General features: G+C 49.9%; 1 protein-coding gene across 5 annotated transcripts in view; it reads left to right on the top strand.

The window, feature by feature from the left end:
* Positions 1-240: 240 nt before the first annotated feature.
* The window catches only part of LOC307108583 (solute carrier family 23 member 1-like), a 31,116-nt gene continuing 5,675 nt past the window's right edge, over positions 241-25,681 (top strand). The window contains exons 1-8 of one of the 5 annotated variants that reach the window (XM_079786727.1): positions 241-377; positions 3,867-4,007; positions 9,357-9,514; positions 16,892-17,051; positions 20,551-20,732; positions 22,165-22,285; positions 23,282-23,438; positions 24,419-24,672. In XM_079786727.1, the coding sequence (XP_079642853.1) occupies positions 336-377; positions 3,867-4,007; positions 9,357-9,514; positions 16,892-17,051; positions 20,551-20,732; positions 22,165-22,285; positions 23,282-23,438; positions 24,419-24,672 (1,215 nt within the window). In that variant the 5' untranslated portion in view covers positions 241-335. Of the gene's footprint in view, positions 378-3,863; positions 4,008-9,356; positions 9,515-16,891; positions 17,052-20,550; positions 20,733-22,164; positions 22,286-23,281; positions 23,439-24,418; positions 24,673-25,681 lie in introns of all 5 variants that reach the window. The other 4 variants (XM_079786726.1, XM_079786728.1, XM_079786729.1 and 1 more) reach the window with 4 other exon arrangements.

Below are 25,681 nucleotides of genomic sequence, written 5' to 3' on the forward strand. Positions count from 1 at the left end.
TTCCTTGTGTCAAGGGGATCATTAACTTCTCTGTAATTGCTCTAACCTGTCCAAGTATGAAACACTGGCTGCAGCAGAGTGCACCTTGGTCCCCTGCAGTGACCAGAGGGGGAGAGGACTGGGGGCGAGGGTGAGGTGCGGAGGGGGGGGAGTCTGGTGTCCATCAGCGGGCGGGGCTTGGAGGCCCCACCCTCCCCAGAGTCAGCTGGGATGCCTGTCTTTCTCTTTTTCTTGTTATTTCAGCAGGCTTTGAGAAGTTAATCTTTCTCTACTGGAGAGGCTTCCGTTCTTTTCTATCCTGAGAGGACACCCAAAGGAGAAGACCCCGAGTTGCCATGAACTCTGCCATCACCAGCCGTGAGCACCCTGGCCCTTCGGTGAGTGCTGGTGAGAGAGGGGGAGGGGTGAGGACAGTGGGCTGCCCTGGAGGGGCCCAGCATGGAGCCCCAATGCCTGACTCATCATTAGTGGAAGGAGGAAGGACTGACGGATGTCTTAGGAGCTAAAGATCTGCGATTGTTAGACCAGGGGGCAGCTGTGCTCGGACCTCACCATCGCCGGGGCAAAGATTCCTCCCTGAGTGCTGACCTCTGTGAATGAATCACAAAGGGGAGGAAGAGGTGGAAAATTCTCGGCTTTACCTTTACTCAGAGGTCGGACTCTCTTGGATCTAAATGTTTGTTTTCCAGGTTTCTCAGGTTATGGTTTCTTTGATCAGAAATCCTTTCTGAAGCAAAGCTAAAGGAAAGAGAGGGAAGGAGAGGAGAGGAGAGGAGAGGAGAGGAGAGGAGAGGAGAGGAGAGGAGAGGAGAGGAGAGGAGAGGAGAGGAGAGGAGAGGAGAGGAGAGGAGAGGAGAGAGAGAGAGAGGAAACTGGTATTTCCTGAACAGCCAAAATGCCCCAGGCACTTTATGTACTTTATGTTCCTTTGGAGTTCATGGAGCAAGCTCTCTGTTCCCATTTTACAAATGGGGAACCTGAGGCCCAGAGAAGTAAAGTCAGGGTAAGCCCTGTCCCTACCACCTCTGCAACCTATGTGGGCCACCGGGACATATCAGGGGGCCTCTGCTCTGGCCGCCGCCCGCCGCAGGCAGAAGGAGCCCCTCCCTGCACGCCGGGCAGGGCTGCGGCCCTAGTGATGCTCAGCCAAGTGTCTGCAGGACAGGGATCTGGGCTGGGCTCGCGCTGTCTGCTGGAGCCGCTCGGCAGGGCCTGCTCACGCGGTCAGCCTCTGGTCAAGAGGCCCTGGCCCCTCTTCTAGAAAATCGTGGGGGCACCTGGGAGAACGCTCCTTTCTTCTCCTCAGAATCATTTCTACCACTACGTCATGGAAGGGCCCCCTCCTCCCTCCCCCTAGAGAAACCCCAAACAAAACAAATCTTAAGTCAAAGAAGACTCCCTTTTCTGAAGGCTGCGATGTTTGCCACATTTTGGGCTTACCTGGGCCCGTGGGCACGTGGAGGGGTCTGGGCACGTATCCGTCTCCTTTGAGTGGCCTGTCTGCTCTTCATTTTCCTCAAAGCCTCAACTTCAGCACCCAGATGAGAGAAGGCGCTGTTCTGGGATGCGTTTGGTTTTCACGTGTATGTTGCTCTGCGAGAAACGTCTAGGGCTATAAACACGGGAAGATAGCTTCCCAACCCTGAAAGCTTATGGCCTAACTAGGGGAAAGCAGGGTACACAGAAATATTTCTACTTTAAGGGAGAAAATGGTTAATTACAGAACAGGGAGACAACATGCGCCAGGAGCCCGAGGCAGGAAGCTCACACCGGGTAGGGCATCAGGAGAGGGGACGGAGGAGGAGACACGGAGCCCTCGGGTGCAGGATAGGAGGCCTCAGCTGGAGAGACCTGGGCAGGCCCGTCGGCTAGAGCCAGGTGAATGGGCGTGTTAGGAAATGAGCCCAGAGGGTGGAGTGGGGGTGGAAGGCTGTGCGTATGGAGGGAGTGAGAGAGAAAGTGACCCGTCTTCCCCCCAGGCCACCCCCTTTCTACGGCTGCTGTCCCTGCACCTGCTCCTCTGGCTCTGGTCCAGGGAGCTGGAGGGCGGTCCCGCTATGCACAAGGGAGAAACCTGCAGGCAGCGGCCCTCGACGCCAAAAGAGGAGGGCGCCCTTCTCCCATTCACAATGGGATCTTGGACAAGCCTCACTGAGCCTCAGTTTCCTCATCTGTAAATCGGGGAGTGATCAGATGACGGTGAGAATAAAATGAGAGGAGGCACTGGAAGCTCTCTGTAAGCTGTAAAGCACCACACAATGGCAAGCCTCACCAGAATGCTTCTTTTGGTGAAATGACAGCTCATGTGCTGAGTCGGTCAACTCACCTCCATCTCGAGGTGTGGCCCCTCTTCTCATACCAGTGCTCACCAGCAGGGGGCGCTCCATTAAGAATTCATTCTCCCGCCGAAAAGGGGCTCCCAAGCTTTTCCCTGCCGTTGTGTGAGTCACAGGCACAGCCTTCTCCCCAGTAGGGGGCTCTCCAGGAATAAAGGTACTCCCCATATTGGGATTGACTCCGAGTTGGGGCATCTTCCACCTCCATTGGAGAAGCCCTGCTCTCAAATGTCTGTTTCTGTGTGGGTCTTTAGTGTGCAACGATCCCTCTCTGATGCCCAGGAATCTTCAGGCACACTGTGTATTTGTCTTATTTTGTTTGTTTTTTGTCCCATCTCTTTGCATAAGTGACGTGAGGTAGTTTACCACAAAAGTCATATTTTGATTGGGCTCTGTGCTTTCCAGCCACGGCTCATGGGCTTCAGAGAGTCACACACTCTTATCAGACAGGAAGAACCAGCTGCTCTCAAGGGAGACACATTTTCCCCAGCTCCGTGTGTCTAAAAGTTTTTCTTATTTGGAACCGTATGCAAGGTCAGTTTCCCAGGCATTGCTTTAAAGCACATGTAGAAGTGGTCCGAGTTGATATGGAGGCAGCATATTCAGAGGTCATCATGCTGAGAAGAGTCTTTGAGTCATTGTCTCTTAATAGGAAAAAAGACAAGAAGGTCCAGAACCAACAGTCCCCCCATGTTTCCTTCTCCATCACCTTTTTGAGAATTCTGAGAGGTCCTGGGAGAGGGCGTGCGGTGAGCTCGCTGGTGGAACACACACAACTGTACCCGCCGCAGCCCTGTGAGCTCATACACAGGCACACTCGGGAGGCCAAGGGCCCAATCCATGCGTTCTAGGAACTCACAGCTCAGCAGAAGAGATGGATGAGGAAACCGCTCATTATAATAAACGTGCTGTGCCCTGACCGGTTTGGCTCAGTGGATAGAGCGTCAGCCTGAGGACTGAAGGGTCCCAGGTTCAATTCCAGTCAAGGGCATGCACCTTGGTTGCGGGCACATCCCCAGTGGGGGATGGGGGGTGCGGAGGCAGCTGATTGATGTTTCTAACTCTTCATCCCTCTCCCTTCCTCTCTGTAAAAAATCAATAAAATATATTAAAAAATAATAAAAATAAATAAACGTGCTGTGATGAGGGCTTTGGCAGATGTCAGCACATGGCCTGGGGGCAGTTACACCATTCTGGGACCAGGATCCCCATTTTCCTGACTGGTTGGGAGGAAAACATGCCCATGTCCTGACCTTGGCGTTGACCCCATCCCTTCCTGCACAAAAATGCTTCTCTGCCAGGGCTTTGGCTCGGCATCCACTCCTTTTGCTGGCCCCGGACTTCACATGGAGGCCCTGCTGCGAGGTATAATATAGAAAACCATTGGCCTTTTGAGTTTGGACCTAGAAATGCCCAGCTGGCCAACAGTTATCCCTGTCTTATGCCTCTGGCCTCTGTGTGGTTGAAATCAGGAAGTCCACTTGATTCCTCTTGAAACGCCCAGATGTGTCCTTGTCTTGTTCCCAGCAGAAGGGTGATGGCGTGCTCACCTATGATGATGGCCAAGGCAGGAAGAAGGATGGCCATCACAGGAGTCCCAGCAGCAGCGACCTGGCCTATGGCATCCTGGACATTCCACCATGGCATCTCTGCATCATCTTGGGGATCCAGGTAATGCCACCCAGGGAGCACTGGGTCCGAAGAGGCTCTGCCTCAAAAGCCACATCAGTACACACCCAGGTCAAATTAGTCAAGACCCACACTTCAGTTGTGGATATTCTTGTCTTCCTTGTAGTTGACCTCCAAGGGAACTCAAGGCTTCTTGGGCCTCTCTTTCTCTCCAGGAGTTTCGGGGTGGAGGAAGGAACTAAGGAGGATTCTCTTTCTCTAAAGACAATGACTGGGACATTGTGGTGTGTCTTTGTTGCTGCTGTTTTGTAAAGATACTACTTTTAATTTATTTGATTGGCAACAACTAAAAAGCATGACAACCAATGCCTGGGAAATTTTGAAAAACAAGCATTTGTTGGAATGTTATTTGGTACAACCTTTCTAGATGACAATTTGGTGATTTCTATTAACATGTAATACGCAAATACCTTTAACCCTGAGACGTAATACGCAAATACCTTTAATCCTGAGACGTAAGAATTTCTCTGAGGATATGCTTATTAGACTTGTTAAGATAAATACAAAGATGTTCTTATAGCATTATTGATAATTGTAAAACCAAAATCACACAACAAAGAAACAAAATATCCACCATAGGAAACCGGTTAAATAATTTGTGACGTAATCTAACAAATGATGTTTTTATGCAGTTGTTAAAAAGAGAAATATATATTTACCCCAAGGTTAGGGAATATTCTCCTAGATATATTAAGTGAAAAGAGCAAAGTAAATAACTGTGCATAGTGTGATAAAGAGGATGATAGAAATAAGTATATGTAGTAATTTTGTATGTTTTGAAGGATTCACAAGAAACTAACAAAGGTATCTAACCATAGCTTTCACTTTTTATTTTGTAACTTTTGATTGCATGGATTTTCTAATCTCATATATGTGTTTCTTTTAATTTTACGAACTGTTCCATGTGACATATTGAGGATGGGATATACATTTTGCTTCTTTGTGCTTTTCTATAAAATAAGAGCAAATTGCATAATGTGTTGTTTTTTAATCATTGCCTGAGGGCATTTTTTTCATTGATTTTTAGAGAGAGTGGAAGGAAGAGGGAGAGACAAAAAGAAACACCGATGTGAGAGACACATCGATAGGTTGCCTTCCACACGCCCCGACCAGGGTGGGGAGCCTGCAACCGAGGTGGGTGCCCTTGACCAGAATTGAACCGGGGACCCTTCAGTCCACAGGCCAATGCTCTATCCAATGAGCCAAACCGGCTAGGGCTGCCATATTGTTTTTAAAATATAAGCCAATAAAATGGTTAATTTAGGTATATTATCATGAAAGGATGTTGAATTTTGTAAAATGCTTTTATTGCATCTATTGAAATGATCATATGATTTTTAGCCTTTATTTTATTAATATAGTGTATCATATTTATTGATTTGTGTATGTTGAACCATCCTTGCATCCCAGGAATAAATCCCACTTGGTCATGGTGTATAATCTTTTTAATGTACTGTTTAATTCCATTTGCTAGTATTTTGTTGAGAATTTTTGCATCTATATTCGTCAAGGATATTGGCCTATGGTTTTCTTTTCTTGTAGTGTCTTTATCTGGCTTTGGTATCAGGTTATATATATGCTGGCCTCATAAAATGAGTTTGGGAGTGTTCCCTCTTCTTCAATTTTTTGGAAGAGTTTGAGAAGGATTGGTGTTAATTCTTCTTTAAATATTTGGTAGAATTCACTAGTGAAACCATCTGGTTCTGGGCTTTTCTTTGTTGGAAGTTTACTGATTCAAATTTCTCATTCGTTAGCAGTCTATTCAGGTTTTCTATTTCTTCATAATGGCTCCTCTTTCATTTCTGATTTTATTTCTTTATATTGTCTCTTTTTTTCTTAGTCTAGCTAAGGGTTTATTTGTCTTTTTTAAAATACACCTCTTAGTTTTGTTGATCTTTACTATTGCTCTTTTGGCCTCTTTAATTTATTTTTGCTCTGTTTTTTGTTATTTCCTTCCATCTGCTAACTTTGGGGTGAATTTGTTCTTTTTCTAGTTCCTTTGAGGTATGATTTCAATCTTCTTCTTTTTTAAATATTTTTAAATTTATTTCAGAGAGAGGAAAGAAGAGGGAGAGAAGGATAGAAACATCAATGATAAGAGAGAATCATTGATCGCCTGCCTCTTGCACACCCCCTACTGAGGATCGAACCTGAAATCCAGGCATGTGCCCTGACCAGGAATCAAACCCTTTCCTCCTGGTTCATGGGTTGACACTCAACCACTGAGCCACAATGGCCGGGCATGATTTCAATCATCTTAAATTTGATATGGCTGTTTTGTGACTCAACATAGGATCTATTCTGGAGAATGTGTTCAGGTCTTCCTAGTCAATGGTCTTGCTTCTACCTTGTGCCTTGTTTTCATAATGAGCCTCTCATCTTGTTCTTGTTCCTTTTTTTTAGAGGAAATATTTTTTATTTTTAAAAAATTTTTGAGAGTATTACATAAGTCCCTCTTTTTCCCCCCATTGCCCTCCTCTACCCAGTTCCTGTCCTACTACAAGCCTTCACCTCCTATTGTCTGTGTCCATAAGTAATGCATATATGCATATAAATTCTTTGATTAATCTCTCTCGCCTCCCTCATCCTTCCCTCTGATAATTGTCAGTCTGTTCCATGTTTCCATGCCTCTGATTTTATTTTATTCACCAGTTTATTTTGTTCATTAGAATTCTTGTTCGTTTATTTTGATTTTTAGATTCTAACTGTTGATAGATATGTATTTATTTCCATTTTATTGTCTTCTTCTTCTTCTTCTTCTTCTTCTTCTTCTTCTTCTTCTTCAAGAATACCCTTCAACATTTCATGTAATACTGGTTTGGTAATGAACTCCTTTAGCTTTTTCTTGTCTGTGAAGCTGTTTATCTGACCTTCAATTCTAAATAATAGCTTTGCTGGGTAGAGTAATCTTGGTTGTAGGTTCTTGCTATTCATCACTTTGAATATTTCTTGCCACTCCCATCTGGCCTGCATAGTTTCTGTTGAGAAATCAGCTGACAGTCGTATGGGCACTTCCTTATAGGTAACTAACGGCTTTTTTCTTGTTGTTTTTAAGATTCTCTCTTTGTCTTTAGCCGTTGGCATTCTAATTATGATGTGTCTTGGTGTAGGCCTCTTTGGGCTCCTCTTGTTTGGGACTCTGTGCTTCCTGGACTTGTAAGTCTATTTCTTTCACCAGGTAAGGGAAGTTTTCTCTCACTATTTATTCAAATAGGTTTTTAATATCTCGCTCTCTCTCTCTCTTCTCCTTCTGGCATCCCCATAATGCAAATGTTGGTATGCTTGAAGTTGTCCCAGAGGCTCCTTACACTATTTTCATATTTTTGAATTATTTTTTCTTTTTGCTCTTCTGATTGGGTGTTTTTTCTTCCTCATATTCCAAATTGTTGATTTGGTTCTCAGAATCCTCTATTCTACTATAGACTCCCTATAAATTATTCTTTATTTCAGTTAGTATATGCTTAATTCCTGACTGGTCCTTTTTCATGTCTTTGATATTCTCACTAAGATCCTTGAATGTCTCACTAAGTCCCTTAAAGCTCTCATTAAGATCCTTGAGCAACCTTGTAACCATTGTTTTGAACTCTGCATCTAGTAGTTTGCTGGCTTCCATTTCTTTCATTTGCAACATGTTTCTTTGTCTCTGCATTTTGGCAGCTTCCCCTGTGTTTGTTTATGTGTATTAGGTAGAACTGCGATGTCTCCTGGAATGGGTAGAGTGTAGTGGGTGTCCTGTAGAGCCCAGTGGCTCAGCCTCTTCAATCACCTGAGCTGGGCACGCTAGATGTGCCCCTGTGTGGGCTGTATGCACTGTCTTGTTGTAGCTGAGCCTTGATTGCTGTTGGTGTCACTGGGAGGAATTGACCTTCAGACCAATTGGCTGTGAGGACCAGCTGCGACTGCAGTGGAAGAGTTGCTGTGCAGGAGACACCCCTATGGAGCAGGACTTGCTTCAGTGGGGCTTTGGTGCTCACTGAGTCTGCCCCTTGAGTGTGTCGCTTGTGGATGTGTAGAGCTATAATCTGCTATGGTCTGATGCTGACCACTGGGTGCACTGGCTCTAGGGCCTCTGAGGAAGTGCAAAGTCAGCCACTGCCTGGGGGCTACCTGGTAGGAGCTACAGAGAGGTCTGCAGGTAGCTGCCACTTGTATTGGGCTTGGAAGTGCCCAGGCATGAAGCAAGGCAGGCTGGTGCTAGTGCCAGGTCTTGTGCCTTTTATTGATAGGTTTGGGGCACACTGATGCCAGCTGCTGCTTGTTTGAGAGATTTTAGGAAAGTTTGAAGCCTGAGCTAGGACAGGCCATTCAAATGGAAAAGCCTCTGCAAACAGCGTGGGTGGGGTTGCAAATTGGATGGGGCAGGTCTCAGGGAATCACCAGGGTGGAGTGAACAGTATGAACCAGGCTAATGGAGACTCATATATGGCTGTAGGCAGCCTGGGATAGGAGAGGCTCCAGCACAGGAACAATGACCCCCACAAGCACCTCTGTCTGGGAGAAAGCCGCCCCCAAGTTCCTGCCCTGATGCCAGACAATCCAGTTCCTCCCCATATGTCCCTGGGTCCCCCAAAGCCACCTGGCACTATAGAGTCTGAGTAAGTTTGTGTGCTAGCCCTTTAAGAGAAACACCTGGTCAGCAGCCTGGTCAGTCACAATCCCCGCTGGTTTTTACAGTACGAAGTTACAGGAACTTCTCTTCTCAGCTCTGAAACCCTGGGCTGGGGGTCTGGTGTGGGGCTGGAACCACTTGCTCGTCATGGGAGGCCTCTGCAGCCGATATGCCTCCCGGTTGATAAAAACAGCACATGTGGGTATCAGACCAGCCCATTTTGCACCTCCGCCCCTCCTACCAGTCTCAATGTGCTTTCTTCTTTACTTCTCTGATTGTAGGACTTCCATTCAGCCAGGTTCTGATTGATGGTTGTTCAGTATTTTAACTGTAATTTTTATGTGGCTGTGGAAGGCAGTGGATACCGGCGTTTACCTATATTGCCATCTTGGTTCTCCCACCTTGTTCTTAAAGCTCCCTCCTTGGTTCCTGGTAAATCCTCCTGTGCTGTGTTCCTGCCTTGATTTCTTACCCGGGTGTCAGTGTCTGGCACTAGGGTCCTGCCCTTCAACTCTAGATCACTTGGCTAGTTTCCTGCTTCTTGCTGCCAGGCCTTCTTTGGGTCCCGCTGCTCTCCCGGATCTCTGCCCGTCTGTCACCCATGACCAGATTCCTCTGAGACTAGAGGTGGAGCTCTGGCCTCCGGCCTAGAAACCAGAATGAAGGCGGCGCAGGCATCCACCGCACGCAGCGCCTGTCCATTCTCTCTGCTCTGCCCACAGCACTTCATCACTGCCCTGGGGGGGCTCGTGGCCGTGCCGCTCATCCTGGCCAAGGGCCTGTGTCTGCAGCAGGACCCCCTCACCCAGAGCTACCTCATCAGCACCATGTTCTTCGTCTCCGGCATCTGCACTCTCCTGCAAGTGTTTTTTGGAGTCAGGTAGGTACGACTTCTCCCTGTGGATACTGACTTCCACCTGCCAAGGTATCGGCAAAGTGTGCTTGGATTGCAGCCAGAAAGGAGGTGAGGAAGCTGGTGGGGCGTGACAGAGGGAGCACAGGGCTAGCAGTCAAAGCCTGGGTTCAAGTCCCAGCTCCAACCCTTACATGAGTTCAGATTAGCTCAGGCAAAAATTTATTCTTTATTAACTTATAAGATCAAGCAAAGAGAAAGGCAGGGTGCGTCGTGCATCAGGAACATGTTGAACCAGGGACTCCAATGCCACCAGGACTTTTTATCCATCACTTCTTTCTACTTAGGCCTGCCCCTGATACTGGCAAGACCCACACACTCCATGTTTAAATACCACGGGGTTATAAACCAAGCTTACAAACTCTTAAATAACATGTGTGCCGATCATCTTATCTGGATGTTTCTCTTAAAGGGCCAGCACACAAACTGGAAGGCCAGGCTTGCATTTAGACTTCTCTGACTCCTTAAAGTCCTACTTTGGATTCTGGCAGCAAGCAGGGAAGGCAGCCCCCAGCCGTGGCCTTCCTCCTTCTCTTCCCACCTGCTTGAGTTTTGCCCCAGATCACAAATGGTCTTGCATGCCTGAATGTGGACACCCCAACCTGCACATCCAAGTTCCATCCACACACAGCTGCCCCCACACACCAGAGTCCCCAGACACCTGCCCGTGGCCATCCTTCAGGCTGTGTCATGGGCTGTGTGCAGCAGGACAGACCTGGGAAAGAGGCCCAAGCAAGATCTGGAAGAGGCTCAGGGCATCTGGGTGGAGAACTCTTGGGACTCAAAGAGGAGGGGCCTGTAGACTGAGGTGGGCATATCTCCTTGGCCCTGCAGACACCGCCCCAGAGGAGGCCACAGTGGGACCCTCAAGAGCATTGGGCTAAGTGCAGGGGACTCCCCTTCCCTAGTCTGAGGGCAGGGCTGTCCCTTCACCCTACCAGGCCTGTTCTCGCAGACAGACTTCCTGCTCAGACTGTGGACGGGCTGCTGGCACTTACCCCCTAAAGCAAGCAAGTACTGCCCTGGCTGGCCTCACATTGTGAAATTCCAGGGAAGAGCTCTGATTGGCACAGCTTAAGCCAAATGCCCGTCCCTGGACCTACCAGGGTGACAAATACGGCAACTCCCATTCAGGAAGGTTTCCTGATGAAGCAGGGGAGATGGATTCTGTGCTGAGTAAACAAGACAATAGACACTCACTGACCAGATCTGTGGTCTGGCACCTGTCAAGTAAGGCAAATGGTGATGTGTGCCCTGCTCCCTTCCCGTAGCACTGAGATACTCAATTGGTGTGATAACTGTAATTCTGTCTTTATTAATTTCATTTTTTATTTAATTAATTCATTTTTTAATTGATTTTAGAGATGGAGGGAGAGGGTGGGAGAGATAGAAACATCAATGATGAGAAAGAAGCATTGATTGGCTGCTTCTTGCATGTCCAGCACTGGGGATCAAGCCCACAACCCAGGCATGTGCCCAGACTGGGAATCAAACCTTGACCTTCTGGTTCATAGGTCAACACTCAACCACTCAGCCACACCGGCCAGGCCTCCTTTTTTTATTTAACAATCAATTCCTTTATGTGTATATGTAGGCTGCTAAACTCAGTCTGAGTGAAACAGAGTCCTGTTGCTCTGGAGCTGGCCTGGACAGAATTGGGAAGAAAACCTTTTACTTTTGCAAATGTGTCTTTGGAGCCTTCCCCCTCCTCATTTCCACACATCCTCTCCCACCACCCCCTGCCCAGCGGCTCCGTCCAGTCACCATCTTCCCAGGAAGGCCTCCCTGTGGGTAACCAGCCCTTTCCTACTCAGACCACTGGTCTGGTGTCTTCTGCCTTTAGCAATGATTTAGCATCTAGTCCACTTTGCCTGCACATCAATGAGAACCAAACATTCTCTGGAAATTTCTCATATCTGATGGTTGTCAAATTTTCCAGACTTGCTTCTGGCTTCACACATTTAGAACCTTGCTTCTCATCCACCAACCACATCCGTCAGGTGCCAGGTGCTGTAGGACACATTTAGGTCATCGTGCGACCTCTGGCCCTGCACCTCCGTGTCATGATGTGCAGTGGGCTGGCACCTCGGTTATACCACGATACCTCATTTAGTGGTCTCAGGCCACCTGAATATGTCCCAGTGCATGCAAACTACATTATCCTGACTCAACTTCCCTTCAGCCCGATCCTGAAAGTGATCATGGCCTTTCGGATGCCTCCTGGTACGAGGTGCAGAGTTAGGGAGGTGGTGGTGGAAAGAGACACTAGCGGTAGCCAGTTTGGCTGAAGCCTTTTTTACAAAGGCCTATGGCTCATGATCACATTGGACCCTCCTTGGACTTTAGAAGGAGCCATGCAAGTGGGAGGCCCTTCACTGTAAATCTGCTTTTGGCCTAGTCTGTGCCAGGCCTGTGCTTAAGAGAAAATGATCGATGAGAAAAGTTAATATCCATTTGTTCTTTATTAATCACCTGAATCAAGCCATACCAGTGTAGACTGGCCCAGGGTTGACCAGTTGTTTCCAGGAGAAGCTTGCTGAGGAGAATGCTCATTCCCAGCGTGATCTTCTTGCCTAAATCAAACACTTTCCAGAATGCTTCCTTCTCAAGCCATTTCCAGGAGGAATAACAATGCTGGAGTTCTCCCCACTTCTGACAGGAGTGGGAGATGAGGTCATTTTCCTTCTTCCCTCTTCCTTCTTCTGACACCATCTCTGGGAGCCCAGGTTTCTTCCCAACCCCCCACCTCGGACTCAAAGAGGGACAGGGTTTGGTCTGGTCTGTCTCTCAGGCCCCTAAAATCCAGGCTCAGTTCCAGGAATGTAAGATGCTGTGGTGTCATTAGAGAGGCCCGCAGCAACCTGGCTGGACACCCCGGAGCTCCCGTCCCTGCCCCACCCCAAGGACAGTTATAATCACAAAGCTCTCCCGGGTGGGAGAGCTCCTCCCCTTCAACCTGAGATAGTGTTGATTCCAATTACAGAAAAGCTGCGAGCATGGAAACTGAAGGCCTGAATCCGAGTCCTATGGGCTTCTGTGCTGTGGGAGCTTGGACAAGTCCTTGACCCTCGCCAGGGCTCAATTTTCTCATCTGTACAGCGAAGGAGCTGAACTCTACAGCACCTAAAAGTCCCTTCTCTCTCTAATATTGTGGGCGCCTATGATGTTAACAGAGAAGATGAGAAGGGCTACATTTCAATGGGATAATCACTAGTAACAGTGCCTTAGCCTTCTAGTTAATGCTGTGAGACATATAAACTAATTAGGAGTTAGGGTTCAAACAACTTACACCCTAATTAAACATGTGAAGAAGGAGGGAAATAAAATTAGGAAATAAGTGCCATTAGACTAAGGTGAGGAGCTGGGGATAAACTTGAGTTTGGTCCCACTAATGAGTTAGTGCTAAGACATTACAGCTTGCAAAAGCTAACTGACAGCTTATGAATCAAAGGCCAACTAGATTTTGATTGCTGGTTATGGGCTAGCCAGTATTGCGTAATGTAGTTTTCTAGATATTGCTGATGTTACAGTAAGACCCTTTGCTGCACAGCTGACACTCTAACCAATGAACACACCGGCCAGGGCACTGTGCAGTTTAAAAATACCACATAAGCCTAGTTGTTAATATCACCCCTGGGGCTGATATTTCTGTGGCTTTGCCAACTCATAATAGCAATCCCATTAGATCTTAAAGGTACATTCCTGAGACTACAGATTTTGACATTTTATCTCTTCTTAGGAAAGACACAAGTCATGGTTGTAAAGGAAAATGGTGGGGAGTTTTCTCCTCTTTGGACCTGAGTGTACAGATGCCATGGTGAAAGGTGGAGGGTGTGTCTGCTTGTGATGTCTATGGGATGTTGTGAGATTGACCATTGAGATTACTCCCTCACCTTGTACCCAGACTGGCGCCCTTGGCAATGGTTCCTAAGGGTGGGTGTGGGCAACATGGGGTGGGGAGCAGGAGAAGGAACTGGTGGAAAATGCAATTGGAGGGTCTGAGTATAGAGTATCAGGTCCTTAATGTATCATAACATATTTGTGAGTCTCCTGAAGTCCTATTTGGAACAAGATGAAGTGTATGTCAATAGCTAAAGTTAGTACGCAGCATGCTAACACTTGTGGGACATTATCAGAGCACTTCTTTCAAATAAAATCTAACAAAAACAAAAGAATGGGAAAGAGGGAGGATCTGAAATAGATCCATTGATAATCCCAGAATGATAAGTTTCAAAACGATTAGTAGTAGATCCAATGAAAACAAGTCCATCCCAACTGACACATGTTGTGACATCACATGAAGACAGCCAGGCCTCAGACATTCACCCTTAAAAGTTAACATGAGCCCCTAAAAGGGACGGACATTGCAGGTCAGGCTCTGTTCCACCAGGGCCAAGTGGATGGCACGGAGCAAGGAGGAATTGATGTAAAGATGCAACCTTAAACCATCCCAAGCACATGGATTCCAACAACACAAAAGAAAACAAGGGATGTAGAACACAAATCTTGGAGAACCAACCTCCAAGAAATGGGAATGCCAAATAACAGTTTAAAAAGGCCCATACTACAACATCCCTTATTTACTTGTATTGAATTTACTGAGGTGACACTGGTTAACAAAATTATACAGGTTTCAGGTGAACAATTCTACAAGACATCATCTGTATATTGTATTCTATGTTCACCACCCCAAGTCAAGTCTCCTTCCATCACCATTTTCCCCCTACTAGAGGCCCGTTGCACGAAGATTCATGCAAGAATAGGCCTTCCTTCCCCTGGCTTTGCTCCCGGCCGCCTGGGAGCCTACAAGTCTTTGCTCCCGACTGGAGCGCCGCTCCTGTAGCTCCCTCTGCCCACCACCCTCCCTCTCATAGCAGGCACCCTGCCCGGCCGCTCCACGCCTGCATATGCAAATTAACCCACCAGCTTTGTTGGGTTAATTTGCATGCTCACTCCTGATTGGCTGATGGGTGTCACAGAGGTATGGTCAATTTGCATATTTCTCTTTTATTAGTGTAGATGCCCTCCTCCATCTCTCCACATCCCATCTCCCCTGGCCACATAATAGTTGTTATTTAGAGGAATCATTGTAATCAGTTAAAATGTCATAGATGTGCCCTACCTTCTTAGGAAGTGCCCACACATTTCGGAGAAAATAATAATGAAAATCACTGCTTTTTACTGAGTTCTTCTATGCTCTTGGCATTGGGATAAGCATTTACAAATATTTTGCCTTCATAGCTACTGTTTGGGGAGAGTACTATTATCTTTATTTTATCAGAGAGGACACTGAGGCTTGCAGAAGCTGTGCAATAGGCTAGGTCATGCAACTGGTAAGGTAGGAACCAGGTTCACACTCACCTTTGGCCTACTCCATGCTCCTGATTACAGTGTCATAGGGCAGTGATGATGGGTGAGGAGGCTCCAGAGCTTCTGGTTAAGTCTGTGGCCTCGGGGCCCTTTCCCCATCTATAACGTGACAAGGCCACGTGGGATATGTTCCAAAGGGCTCTTCTAGCTCTGAAATGTTGTTAAAGCAGCAGTTTATAGTTTACAAGACAGACATTAAAATCAGAAAGTGCATGTAGAAGAGTAGTGAATCATACTCTTGGGCAAATTTTAAAAACAGGGGTTGCCATTATGGTAGAAATGAAATTAATTGTGAAAATTTACTTAGATTCATGGTTGTTAAGTTTTTAAAAAGTTACCCACAGATACCCCTACCACCACCTGCATGTTCCTGCCCTGTGTTCAGTGTATCCCATTCTCCTCTGGAGCCTTATGGGTCTAGTTTATGAATCTAATCAGTTGCACATTAAGATGACCCAGGGCTTCTGCCCTCCCCACTCCTAGACAGCCCACCACCTTGTCTGAACCGGGCCTTGCTGATTCTAGTGCTCAACCAGGATACAAAGGCCATTTAGACAGAGAGGTGCTTTCATAAACTACATTTTCATTTCATAAAATGTGTCCAGTCATTCTCCAGAATAATTCTTCAAGATATCCTAGTAAAATCCTGAATTCAAAAATACCCCACTAGCCCAGCTGATGTAGCTCGGTGATTGAACGTTGACCTATGAACCAACCAGGAGGTCATGGGTTTGATTCCCAGTCAGGGCATGTGCCTGGGTTGTGGGCTTGATCCCCAGTAAGGAGAATGCAGGAGGCAGCTGATCAATGATCGATGACTCTCATTGATGTTTCTATCTCTCTCTCCCTTCCTCTCTGAAATCAATAAAAAACATATTTTAAAAAAACACACACAAAAAAAACCCTACCCCTCTCGTATTAAGAAAAAGCATCTGGCCCTAACTGGTTTGGCTGAATGGATGGAGCGTTGGCCTGCAGACTGAAGGGTCCCAGGTTCGATACCAGTCAAGGGCATGTACCTTGGTTGTGGGCACATCCCCAGTAGGGGGTGTGCAGGAGGCAGCTGATCGATGTTTCTCTCTTATCGATGTTTCTAACTCTCTATCCCTCTCCCTTCCTCTCTGTAAAAAAAAAAATCAATAAAATATATTTAAAAAAAGAAAAAGAAAAAGCATCTGGACTGGGTGTACCACAATGTCAAATGTGATCAAGTACTGGGGTTCCTTGGCCCAGTCCCCAACCCCGAATTCGATTGTCCAGGGTGGGCAGACTAGGTTAGCCTTGATAGGCTGTGACCTAGTGAGAGAGGATTGTTGGAGGTTGACCCTCAGGCTGTGTGCTCCTCGAAGGGCAGTCCGAGAGGCACTGCTCGGAGTTCTCACAGCAGCCAGAGTGACAGGCCGACCAGGAGGGAGAAGGGTCTGGGCAGCGAACAGCCCTGATTATTGACCTCAAACCCGTTCTGTCCACGTGATGAAAAGGAGCCTGAAGGTAGAGGTCTGGGACTGAGGTTCATTTTTGAAGGCACAAGGGAATCTTGCGACCGAGATGTTAGGCTGTGCCTCTCTTGTTGGTGGGAGAAGGTTGTGGTGTGAGCTGTGCTCTGGTCCTGGGGTCTGGGGAAGATCTGCTGGGACCCGGGTAGACAATGGCACCCACTGAGCGTGTGTGCTGAGCTCTATGCTGTCTCCAAATTATTTCCCAGAGCCTGACGCTCTGCTCCTGGGCTTGTAGCTCCAAGATGGGGGTTAGGTCTGCTTGTCTTTCCCCTCCCCTCTCCTACCTGTCGAGGTTTGGCAGGGTTCGTGGGTCTGCGTGGAGGCGTGGCAGGAACTCCCTGTATAGGGAGAACAGCAGGCGTCATGTGTTGCCTCGAACCCTAGCGAGGACTGGGGATTAAAAGGCCCCTCGTCGGGGCAGGGACAGACCAGTGCTAAGAACCGTGGGGGTGACTGTGTTCTTCCCCTCCCCCAGGCTGCCCATTCTCCAGGGAGGGACGTTTGCCTTTGTGGCACCCTCCCTGGCCATGCTCTCCCTTCCCGCCTGGAAGTGTCCTGAGTGGACACTCAATGCCAGCCAGGTGAACACCAGCTCTCCTGAGTTCACCGAGGAGTGGCAGAAGAGGATCCGAGAGGTAACGGGACCCGAGGGAGGGGGTGGGGGTCGGTGTGTGGCGTGGAGAGGTACTCAGTGGGGGTTACTGTGTTGATTCATTTGTTCAACATTCATTGTTCAGTTCACCTCTAGGCAAAGGCCGGGGCATTCAGATACTGCTGTAGATAAGATAGACAAGGAGGGCCTAATGTCCTAGTGTGTGGATGTGCAGGCCAGGGTGGGAGGGAGAGACAAAAATATCCCAATCCTATCTAATAATAGAGTAACATGTAAATTACCATCACTCCGCTACGCCCACGATTGGGCGGCGGGAGGCTGGGGGGCGGGACTCGGGGTGGCCTATCTGGCCATTGAGAGGCACGGATCCGCTGCCACTGAGGGGGGCTACCCTGCTGTTGAGAGGCGCAGGGGGCGGGACTCCCGCCCCCTTTTCCTCTCAACAGCAGGGTAGCCCCCCTCAGCGGCCGCGGACCATCAAAAGTGGGGGAGCTGGGTGCCTGTCTGCTCTGGCACCAGGCCTTTCCAAAGCCTCCGCCAAGCCGGAGGCTTCGGAAAGGCCTGGTGCACCAGCGGACAGGCACCCAGCTCCACCGCGAAAAGCGAAAGCATGTAGGGGACCCTACACGTGCATGATTCAATCATGCACTGGGACTCTAGTAAGTAAATAAAAAGGGGGAATTTCAGGGAGTCATACGTGTAATGAAGAAAATCAAGCAGGGTGATGAGCAAGAGCGGGACTGGGGCTGCCAGGTGGAAAAGATGGAGAGGGACTGAGGATGCATCATATTTCACATATTTCAAGGAAGAGCGCAAGCATTTTCCTCGCCAGTCCCAGGAGGCAGAGCGGGCAGCGGGCAGTACCCTTGTCTTATATTAACTCAACAAATGTCATTGTTGCTGCCAAGTGTTGTGCTAAGTGCGAGGACAGCAAAGAGGAGAGGGACACATCCCAGTGATGATAATGAGGTGGGGGAGGATGGGGAGGATGATGATGATTGTAGTGATGATGATGATGATGATGATGGTGATGGTGGTGATGATAGTAGCAGCAGGTCATAGTTACTAAGCACGTAGAGTTTTCCCGACATTCTGCTGCAAGTTTTTCATGGATGCACAAGTGCCACATTGACCATATCCATAGGAGGCTCAGATTAAGGGGAAAACCAATGCGCAGGACCAGGTGTCTGCTAGTGGGGACTGGCCGCTCCGTCTGCCCACTTTGGACAGTTGTGCCCGTGTGCTTCTCTACTGTAAGACCTGCCCCTGCTTGATCCAGGTGTCCATCGGGGGAAAGGAGCTGCTGGCCTGGACGTGCACTCAGAAGCTCGGCCAGGCTCCAGGTGGGCTTCTCTAAGCAATAGCTACTCAGGATTCTTGGCAGAGAGTTCAGTCCCACCCCCAGGGGCAGGAAACTAGGTAGTTTCCCGATCTCAACATCCTCACCTGAGGGCTGGCGGGTGGGGTACTATCTGAGAGAATAAAGGTCACTTCAGATTTCCAGGAAGCCCAACCATCTCCCTTCCTGCTGACCTGAAACACCGGGGCCTGGAGCTGGGCCAGGGGTCACCCCTGGCAGAGCAGGGGCAGGCTTCCCCAAAGCACCCCACGATCATGGGGCTCCAGTACAAAGTTTGTTCAGGCCTGAATGTGACCCCACGGATTGCCCCACTTACTGCAGGCTCACTAGACCTGAACCAGGGACATTCCTGAACTGAGCAGTCTGTTCCCTAGATATCCCTGGGAGCCAGGCCAGGAAGCCCTATGCCAGCACCAGCGGGTCCATCTTGTAGACCACCCCATCCATGTTCAGCGCCCCCCACCCCACCCTACCCCGCCCGAGCCTCATGGCTGCATCCGGGGTCACATCCCCTGTACCCGAAGCACAAAGGAAGAGGGACATCAGAGGAGAGACTTGGTACAAGATCCCTATTCTTACCCATATTTGACCAACGAGAAGGAATAGACTGTATCGCTTATTCCCACATCGCCTCCCAGTGTTCAGTACAATGAGCCCCAACCCAGAGTCCCATCTCCGGTACTTTAGCTCCATCTGCTGGCCCCACGCTTTTCACCAGTGCTACCAACCGGAGGATGTCAACCTCCTTTTATGAATTGTCTGCTAGATTGGTCTCACTCGCTAGGCCAGCCTATTGGAATCGAAGGCGGCTTCTCCGTGTTTCACTGAGGTATATTGTCCACACTCATCTCAAGTCTTGAAACCGCGGAGGGTCGGCAGGCCACCTGTACATCACAGTACCAGCCACGAGGAAAAGTGAGGCGGGTACAGGGCCAATAGGGCTGTCGTGACCTGCCGGGATCTGAGAAGTAACGGAGAGGTAACACTGAGCTGGAGGTAACACTCACCACCATTAAGGAAATGGTGGTAGCAGGAAAAGTAGAGAACTGGGAAGAGATGGCAAGTTCAGTTTTTAAAATCAGACCCATTTTAGCCTCACCTTCCAGGGTCATGGCAGTTTCTATGTATAGTGTTAGGCTGCTCAGTGAAATGAATGACAGCGATGGATAGGTGGGATACATTAGGGTTATTGTGTTATTATAAGGTAATCACACTCCCCGTGAAGTGTTTTAAAGTTATGTGAAACTCAACTTGGGTTAGCTGTAAATGTATATTACATACTCTAGGGCAACCACCAAAACAGAAAGTTTAAAAAGAAGAGAAAATGCTAAGAAAGGAGATACAATGGAATCAAATAGATGCTCAGTTAAAACCACAAAAGGCAGGCCAAGCTGGCATGGATCAGTGGTTGAGTGTCGACCTATGACCCAGGAAATCACAGTTCGATTCCCGGTCAGGGTACATGCCCGGATTGCAGACTGGATCCCCAGTGTGGGGTGTGCAGGAGGCAGCCAATCAGTGATTCTCTCTCATCATTTATGTTTCTAGCTCTCTCTCTCTCTCTCTCCCTTCCTCTCTGAAACCAATAAAAATATATATTTTTAAAAAGAGTCATTATCATCATCACTATGATCAACAAATACTTTTGTTTTTTAAATCCTCACCTGAGGATATTTTTCCATTGGTTTTTAGAGAGAGTGGAAGGGAGGGAGGAGGGGGAGAGAGAGAAAAACATTGATGTGAGAGAGACACATCAATTGGTTGCCTCCCACATGCTCCCTGACCTGGGTTGGGTGATCAAGCTTGCAACCGAGGTACATGCCCTTGACCGGGAATTGAACCCGTGACCCTTCAGGTCCTCGGGCCGATGCTCTGACCACTGAGAAAACTGCCTAGGCCCTAGGGCAATAAATACTTTTGAAGGCTACTTCCTGAGAAGGTTCGTATTAAGTGAAAATGTCCAACAGCTAGTCCAGAACTAGAGAGAGGAGTGAGCTCAGCGTTCTCCTTCCCTCGGTGCCTCTGGGGTCCCGCTTTGCCCCTGCACTGCCTCTGAATGCAGCACCCAGGGGTGACCAGCTGTAGCAGTGGCCTGGCTGGGCTGGGCTGGGGCCCGCCGTCTGCTGCAGGCTCCCAGGTGCCTGAGCTGCCCGCTCTTCAGTTGCAGGGCGTCATCATGGCCGCCTCCTGCTTCCAGATGCTCATGGGCTTCTCGGGACTCGTTGGCTATCTCATGCGCTTCATTGGCCCCTTGACCATTGCTCCGACCATCTCCCTGGTGGCCCTGCCTCTCTTCGACTCTGCGGGCAATGATGCCGGGGCCCACTGGGGGATTGCCGCCATGTAAGTCCTCTCCCGGGAGGGAGAGCCGTCTGAGTTCTCTTTGGTGGAAGATTACTCAGCAAGAATACTCAGAGTCCTGGATATTGGCCAACTCTGTGCTTTACAAATACTCCCAAGAACATTACGATGCCTTAAAAAGCACTGAGATTGCTGCTTGTAATTTACTAGTGGCCGGGTGCACGGATTCGTGCACATTGAAAGGAAATTAATTAGAAGGTGGCTGGTGGGGCGGGACTGAGCAAGATGGGCTGGCCACGCCCTGGAGCCAACCTCCCGTGGTCCCTCCCTGGCCAGCCACATCTGGGCGCCACGGCTCAAAGGGGTGTCTTCGGAGTGAGTGGGGTCCCTTCAGCAGGTGGGGTCCCTTGGCCTGGCCTGTGGGGATCGGGCCAAAACCAACTCTCCAACATCCCTGAGCAGTCCCGGACGGAGTGTGAGAGGGCACTCTGCAAAGTTGCTGTCATACAGGGTGTGGAACGCAAACGCAAGTGTGCAGTAAACCAGATTCGGGGCCGACAGTGCCCCAGCAACGACATAACCCACGGCTGAAGGTGGAATCGTGCGGCCCCGCGAGAAATCGGGCTCCCTCCTCTCTGGTTTCAGGGTGCGTCACCTGAGAACCACCACTGCCAAGTCACTGCAGCTCAGCAGCTCCTGTGTTGAGCATCTGCCCCCTGGTGGTCAGTGCCATCATACCTCCTGGACAGACTGTCGGACGGTCGCTTAGCCTTTTATATATATAGATTATTACTGCTATTTACTATGTCGTTAGTACACACAGACTATGCGCTAACCACAGGCAGTGAAGAATACTTCGTGTGGGGTTCACAGTAAGTTGATACACCAGTTCCCTGCCTACCAGGTTTTCATTGAGCAACTGTTTGTAAACCTCTGGCACCCGGGAAGGGAGCAAAGCCATGGCCTCATATTGCCGTGTGGGCGAGAGGAGTGACGCCAGGGGGCAGTGATGAGAGGGAGAATGGCGGGCATGTTCAGGGAGGGGTGGTGACACCAGCTGGGGCAACAGGACGGCCTCCTGGACAAAGAGGACCCCAGCATGCACACAGAGCTCTGCAGGGGCCTGAGGGTGACGCTGGACACTCTCGTTCACTCTGCCACTGAGGTCTGACCACAGCACCTGCAGAATGACCTGGGAGAGAGGGCGAGCTCAGACCCTGGCCTCGTGGCTCCAGCTGCTGGATCTATTCCGCTGCCACCCACAGGGAAGGCTACCCCGCCCCCCACTTCCCACTAGTTCTCTCCAGCCACCAGCAGCGTCTGAAAGGGAACAGCCCTCCCCAGAGCCGGCAGGACGCTGCCTGGGCTGCAGAGCGGGGCCTGGCGGAGGCCCTCCCCCGGCGGCTCAGCGTCCTGGACCCCCGCTCAGGGCGGCCCCGGCTGCCAGGTTGGGTGTGGCATGTTTCTGTTGCAGGACCATCTTCCTCATCGTGCTGTTTTCTCAGTACCTGAAGCACATCCCAGTGCCCGTGCCCCTTTACGGCCGACAGAAGAAGTGTCACACGTCTAGCGTGCACCTGTTTCAGCTCTTCCCCGTAAGAAGGACTCCCCATCTCTTCCATTCTTAGTTGGCTCACCTGGAGAGGGAGGGGCAGTGTCTTGTACTCCCGGATGGCCCCCAAATCAAATGCTCCCCCGTCTGCAGCGGCCTCCCCTCCGTGACCTTCCTTAGTCCGGCTGCGGTCTGTGGGAACGCTCCCTGGCCGTTGGGGTAATGCCATCCCAGGTCTTCCTTCAGAGAACCCTGCCCGGGTGCTGCTCTGGGCACCGGTGTGGGCCAGCCTCCTCGTGTTCCTGGGCCATTCACAGCGAGACACTGGGCAGACAGCCAGGCTCCCGGCTAATGATATAAAACTCAGGGACAAGATTCTTAGATCAGGTTCTTTCTCAGTGGCTCATGGGTAATTCAAGTGCCCAGTGATGATGCTGGCATCTCCCTCTGCAGAGCCTTGTCTGTTGAATGTGCACCACACCGTCAAGTATATGCAGCTGTCAATCACGCAGGTGATGTCAGGTTTACCTGACTGGGAACTCCACACTGTAAGAAGATACCTGCACAGAGTGATCTCGTTGGTCCTTCAAGGCCCCTGTAGGCCAGCAGTTCCGAAATGTAGTGTGCACATGAGTCACCTGTAATGAACAATCCAGCCACCAGGAATGAAAAGTCGTATATCTGAGGACCAGCTGTAAAAACTCCTGCTTCAGGCCCCACAGAACAGTGATTGTACCTCCATTGCACAGATGAGCACACTGAGGCTCAGAGGATTTTGATCCAAGGTCATGTGACCAGCAAACAGCAGAAAGGGAGACAGACTGCGTAATAAGTGTCCATGTTAGTAGACATTCTGCCTGTTTGACACAAGGGCTCCCCTTTGTTTATTTTCTCCGCTCCGCTCTGTTAATGTGCTGATTGTCCACTGCGCAGCTGACTCCTGTTTTCCCTGGAAGGGCCTTCGGGGAGGGGTGGTGAGGGCGGGGAGGGGGGTGGGGGTTGGGCCTCCAGTGGTGAAGGCGCTTCCTTCCTCTGGCAGGTGCTGCTGGCCCTCTGCATCTCCTGGCTCCTGTGCTTCGTGCTCACGGAGACCAACACCCTCCCCTCGGCCCCCACAGCCTACGGGTACCTGGCCCGCACAGACACCAAAGGCGACGTCCTGAGCCAAGCCCCTTGGTTTCGCTTCCCTTACCCAGGTAATGAGGAGCGGGGGGGCCCTTCTGGCCTGGGGCACGTTTCCCACGCTGCCCGTGGGACCCAGGGCACAGGATGGAGAGTTGAATGGGGTTGGAGGTGGGTTTTCCTCCAAGGAATCTGACAATGAGGGACAGGCCTTGGGGAGTCCATGTCAGACCCCAAAGAGAAGAAGGAGACCTCTGGGTTGTCCTAAGAATCCGATGGGGACAGAGAATAGTAACCCTTCCAAAGGCGAGAATGTCGGGCGCTGGGTATCACCAGGCTAAGGCTGCTGACGGTGGCTCCTGGGGCAGGTGGGGTACCTAAATCTGTCACGCAGTGAATTAGTCTCCTATTTCTACTGTGACAAATTAGCACAAACTTAGTGGCTTCAAACAACCCGTATTTATTACTTTACTGCTGGACAAAAGGTTCCCACTCCCAGGCCTCCCTCTGAGCTGGCCTACATCTCTCATCCCCCTCCACGCTGCTCAGAGCCGTGAGCCTGGGAGTGGGGAGAGGACAGAGAGGTCCCCACCTCCCAGCCAGACCTGTGGGTCTCCTCTCGGATTCGCTAGATCCCACACACTGGGACTGAATGAGAATATTTCGGGGGGAGACAAGTTCAAGGCCATCCCTTAGCCCCTTCTGGTCTCCTTTCCCCGCAGTTCTTGGCTCAGGGTGTAGGAATAATCAGGTTCTGAGGGGCTGCCCTGGCCTGAGTAAGACTCTCATCTTCCAAATGCTTCGAGGCCTTTCTGGGGAGACACTCCATTGCTGGCTCTTTTTGTGCACAGTGACCTCAAGTCAGCATGCCTGCCCTGCCCCGAGGAGAAAGGATAGGGCAGGAGTCTGAGCCAAAGCTTCCGGACTGTAGTGGGGTTAAAGACACGCTGCCCGGTCTTTAAAGCCTTCCAGGGACCCCTCCGGCAAAGACAGTATTGGGGTTCAGCACCCTGTTATCTTCTGAGTTAACATTCCCTCTGCATTGCATTTCCAGGACAGTGGGGTCTCCCCACCATCAGCCTGGCTGGGGTCTTTGGGTTCATCGCTGGGGTGATCGCCTCCATGGTGGAATCAGTAGGCGATTATTATGCCTGTGCCCGGCTGGTGGGGGCCCCACCCCCTCCAAGGCATGCCATCAACCGCGGCATTGGCATCGAGGGCCTCGGCTGTCTGCTGGCAGGGGCCTGGGGCACAGGGAACGGCACCACCTCCTACAGTGAGAACGTCGGGGCGCTGGGTATCACCAAGGTAAGGCTGCTGACAGCGGCTCCTGGGGGCAGGTGGGATACCTAAATCTGTCACTCAATGTATTCGTCACCTATTGCTGCTATAACAAATGAACACAAACTTAGTGATTACAAACAACCCAAATTTATTTTACTGATCCAGAGGTCGAAAGTCTGACATGAGTCTTGTGGAGAGCGGCTACAGTGTTTGGACAGGTTCAAGCCTTGGACTAATGAGAGGGCACAGTCCTCTCATGGCAAAGTCACATGCAAGTCCCAGCTTGGAGGGCAGAGCCCACCCAGTGCAATGATAGCCAGAGGCTATAGCTGTAAGCTTGAACCTATGGTCCGAACACTGGCTCCACGCGCCTGAGTGATGTGGGCTTGATAGAGTTCAGGTGCACGTAATTGAGTAGATTTGAAACTCACGAGAACGTTGTAACCACGCCCTTACTTTGCCTTGTGGACTCTGGCTATAAAATAAAGAGACAGCTTATAGGCTGTGGCACTGTCTCTCTCCATCAGAGAGGACAGCGTCCTATCCAGACCCAGCTTTCTTCTCTGTCTGTCTTTTCTAACTCCTTCACCGCCCCCACTCAGGTTTACCCTTGGCCGTGCTGGTGCGGCTCAGGGTCTCTTGGGGATGAGATAAAGGTGTTGGCAGCGCTGTGTTCCTTCCTGGAGGCTCCAGAGGAGAATCCATCTCCTGGTTTTTCCCATCATACAGAGGCCCCTCACATGCCTGGGCTACGGTTCCCCATCCTCCACCGTCCAGGCCAGCAATGCTGCCTCCATCCGGCCTCTCTTCCATAGTCACATATCCCTCCAACCACAGCCAGGAAAGGTTCTCTGCTTATAAGGACCCGGGTGATTAGATCAGGCCTCCCTGCATCACTCGGGGTTCTCTCCAGCTCAAAACCTCCAACTTCAACACATCTGCAAAGTCCCTTTTTGCCCTGCAAGGTGACATAGTCACAGGTTTGGGGATGAGGGCATGATTCTTCGAAGGACCATCCTTCCGCTTACCACGC

Source organism: Cnephaeus nilssonii, assembly GCF_951640355.1.
Source record: "Cnephaeus nilssonii genome assembly, chromosome: 12".
Classification (NCBI taxonomy): domain Eukaryota; kingdom Metazoa; phylum Chordata; class Mammalia; order Chiroptera; family Vespertilionidae; genus Cnephaeus; species Cnephaeus nilssonii.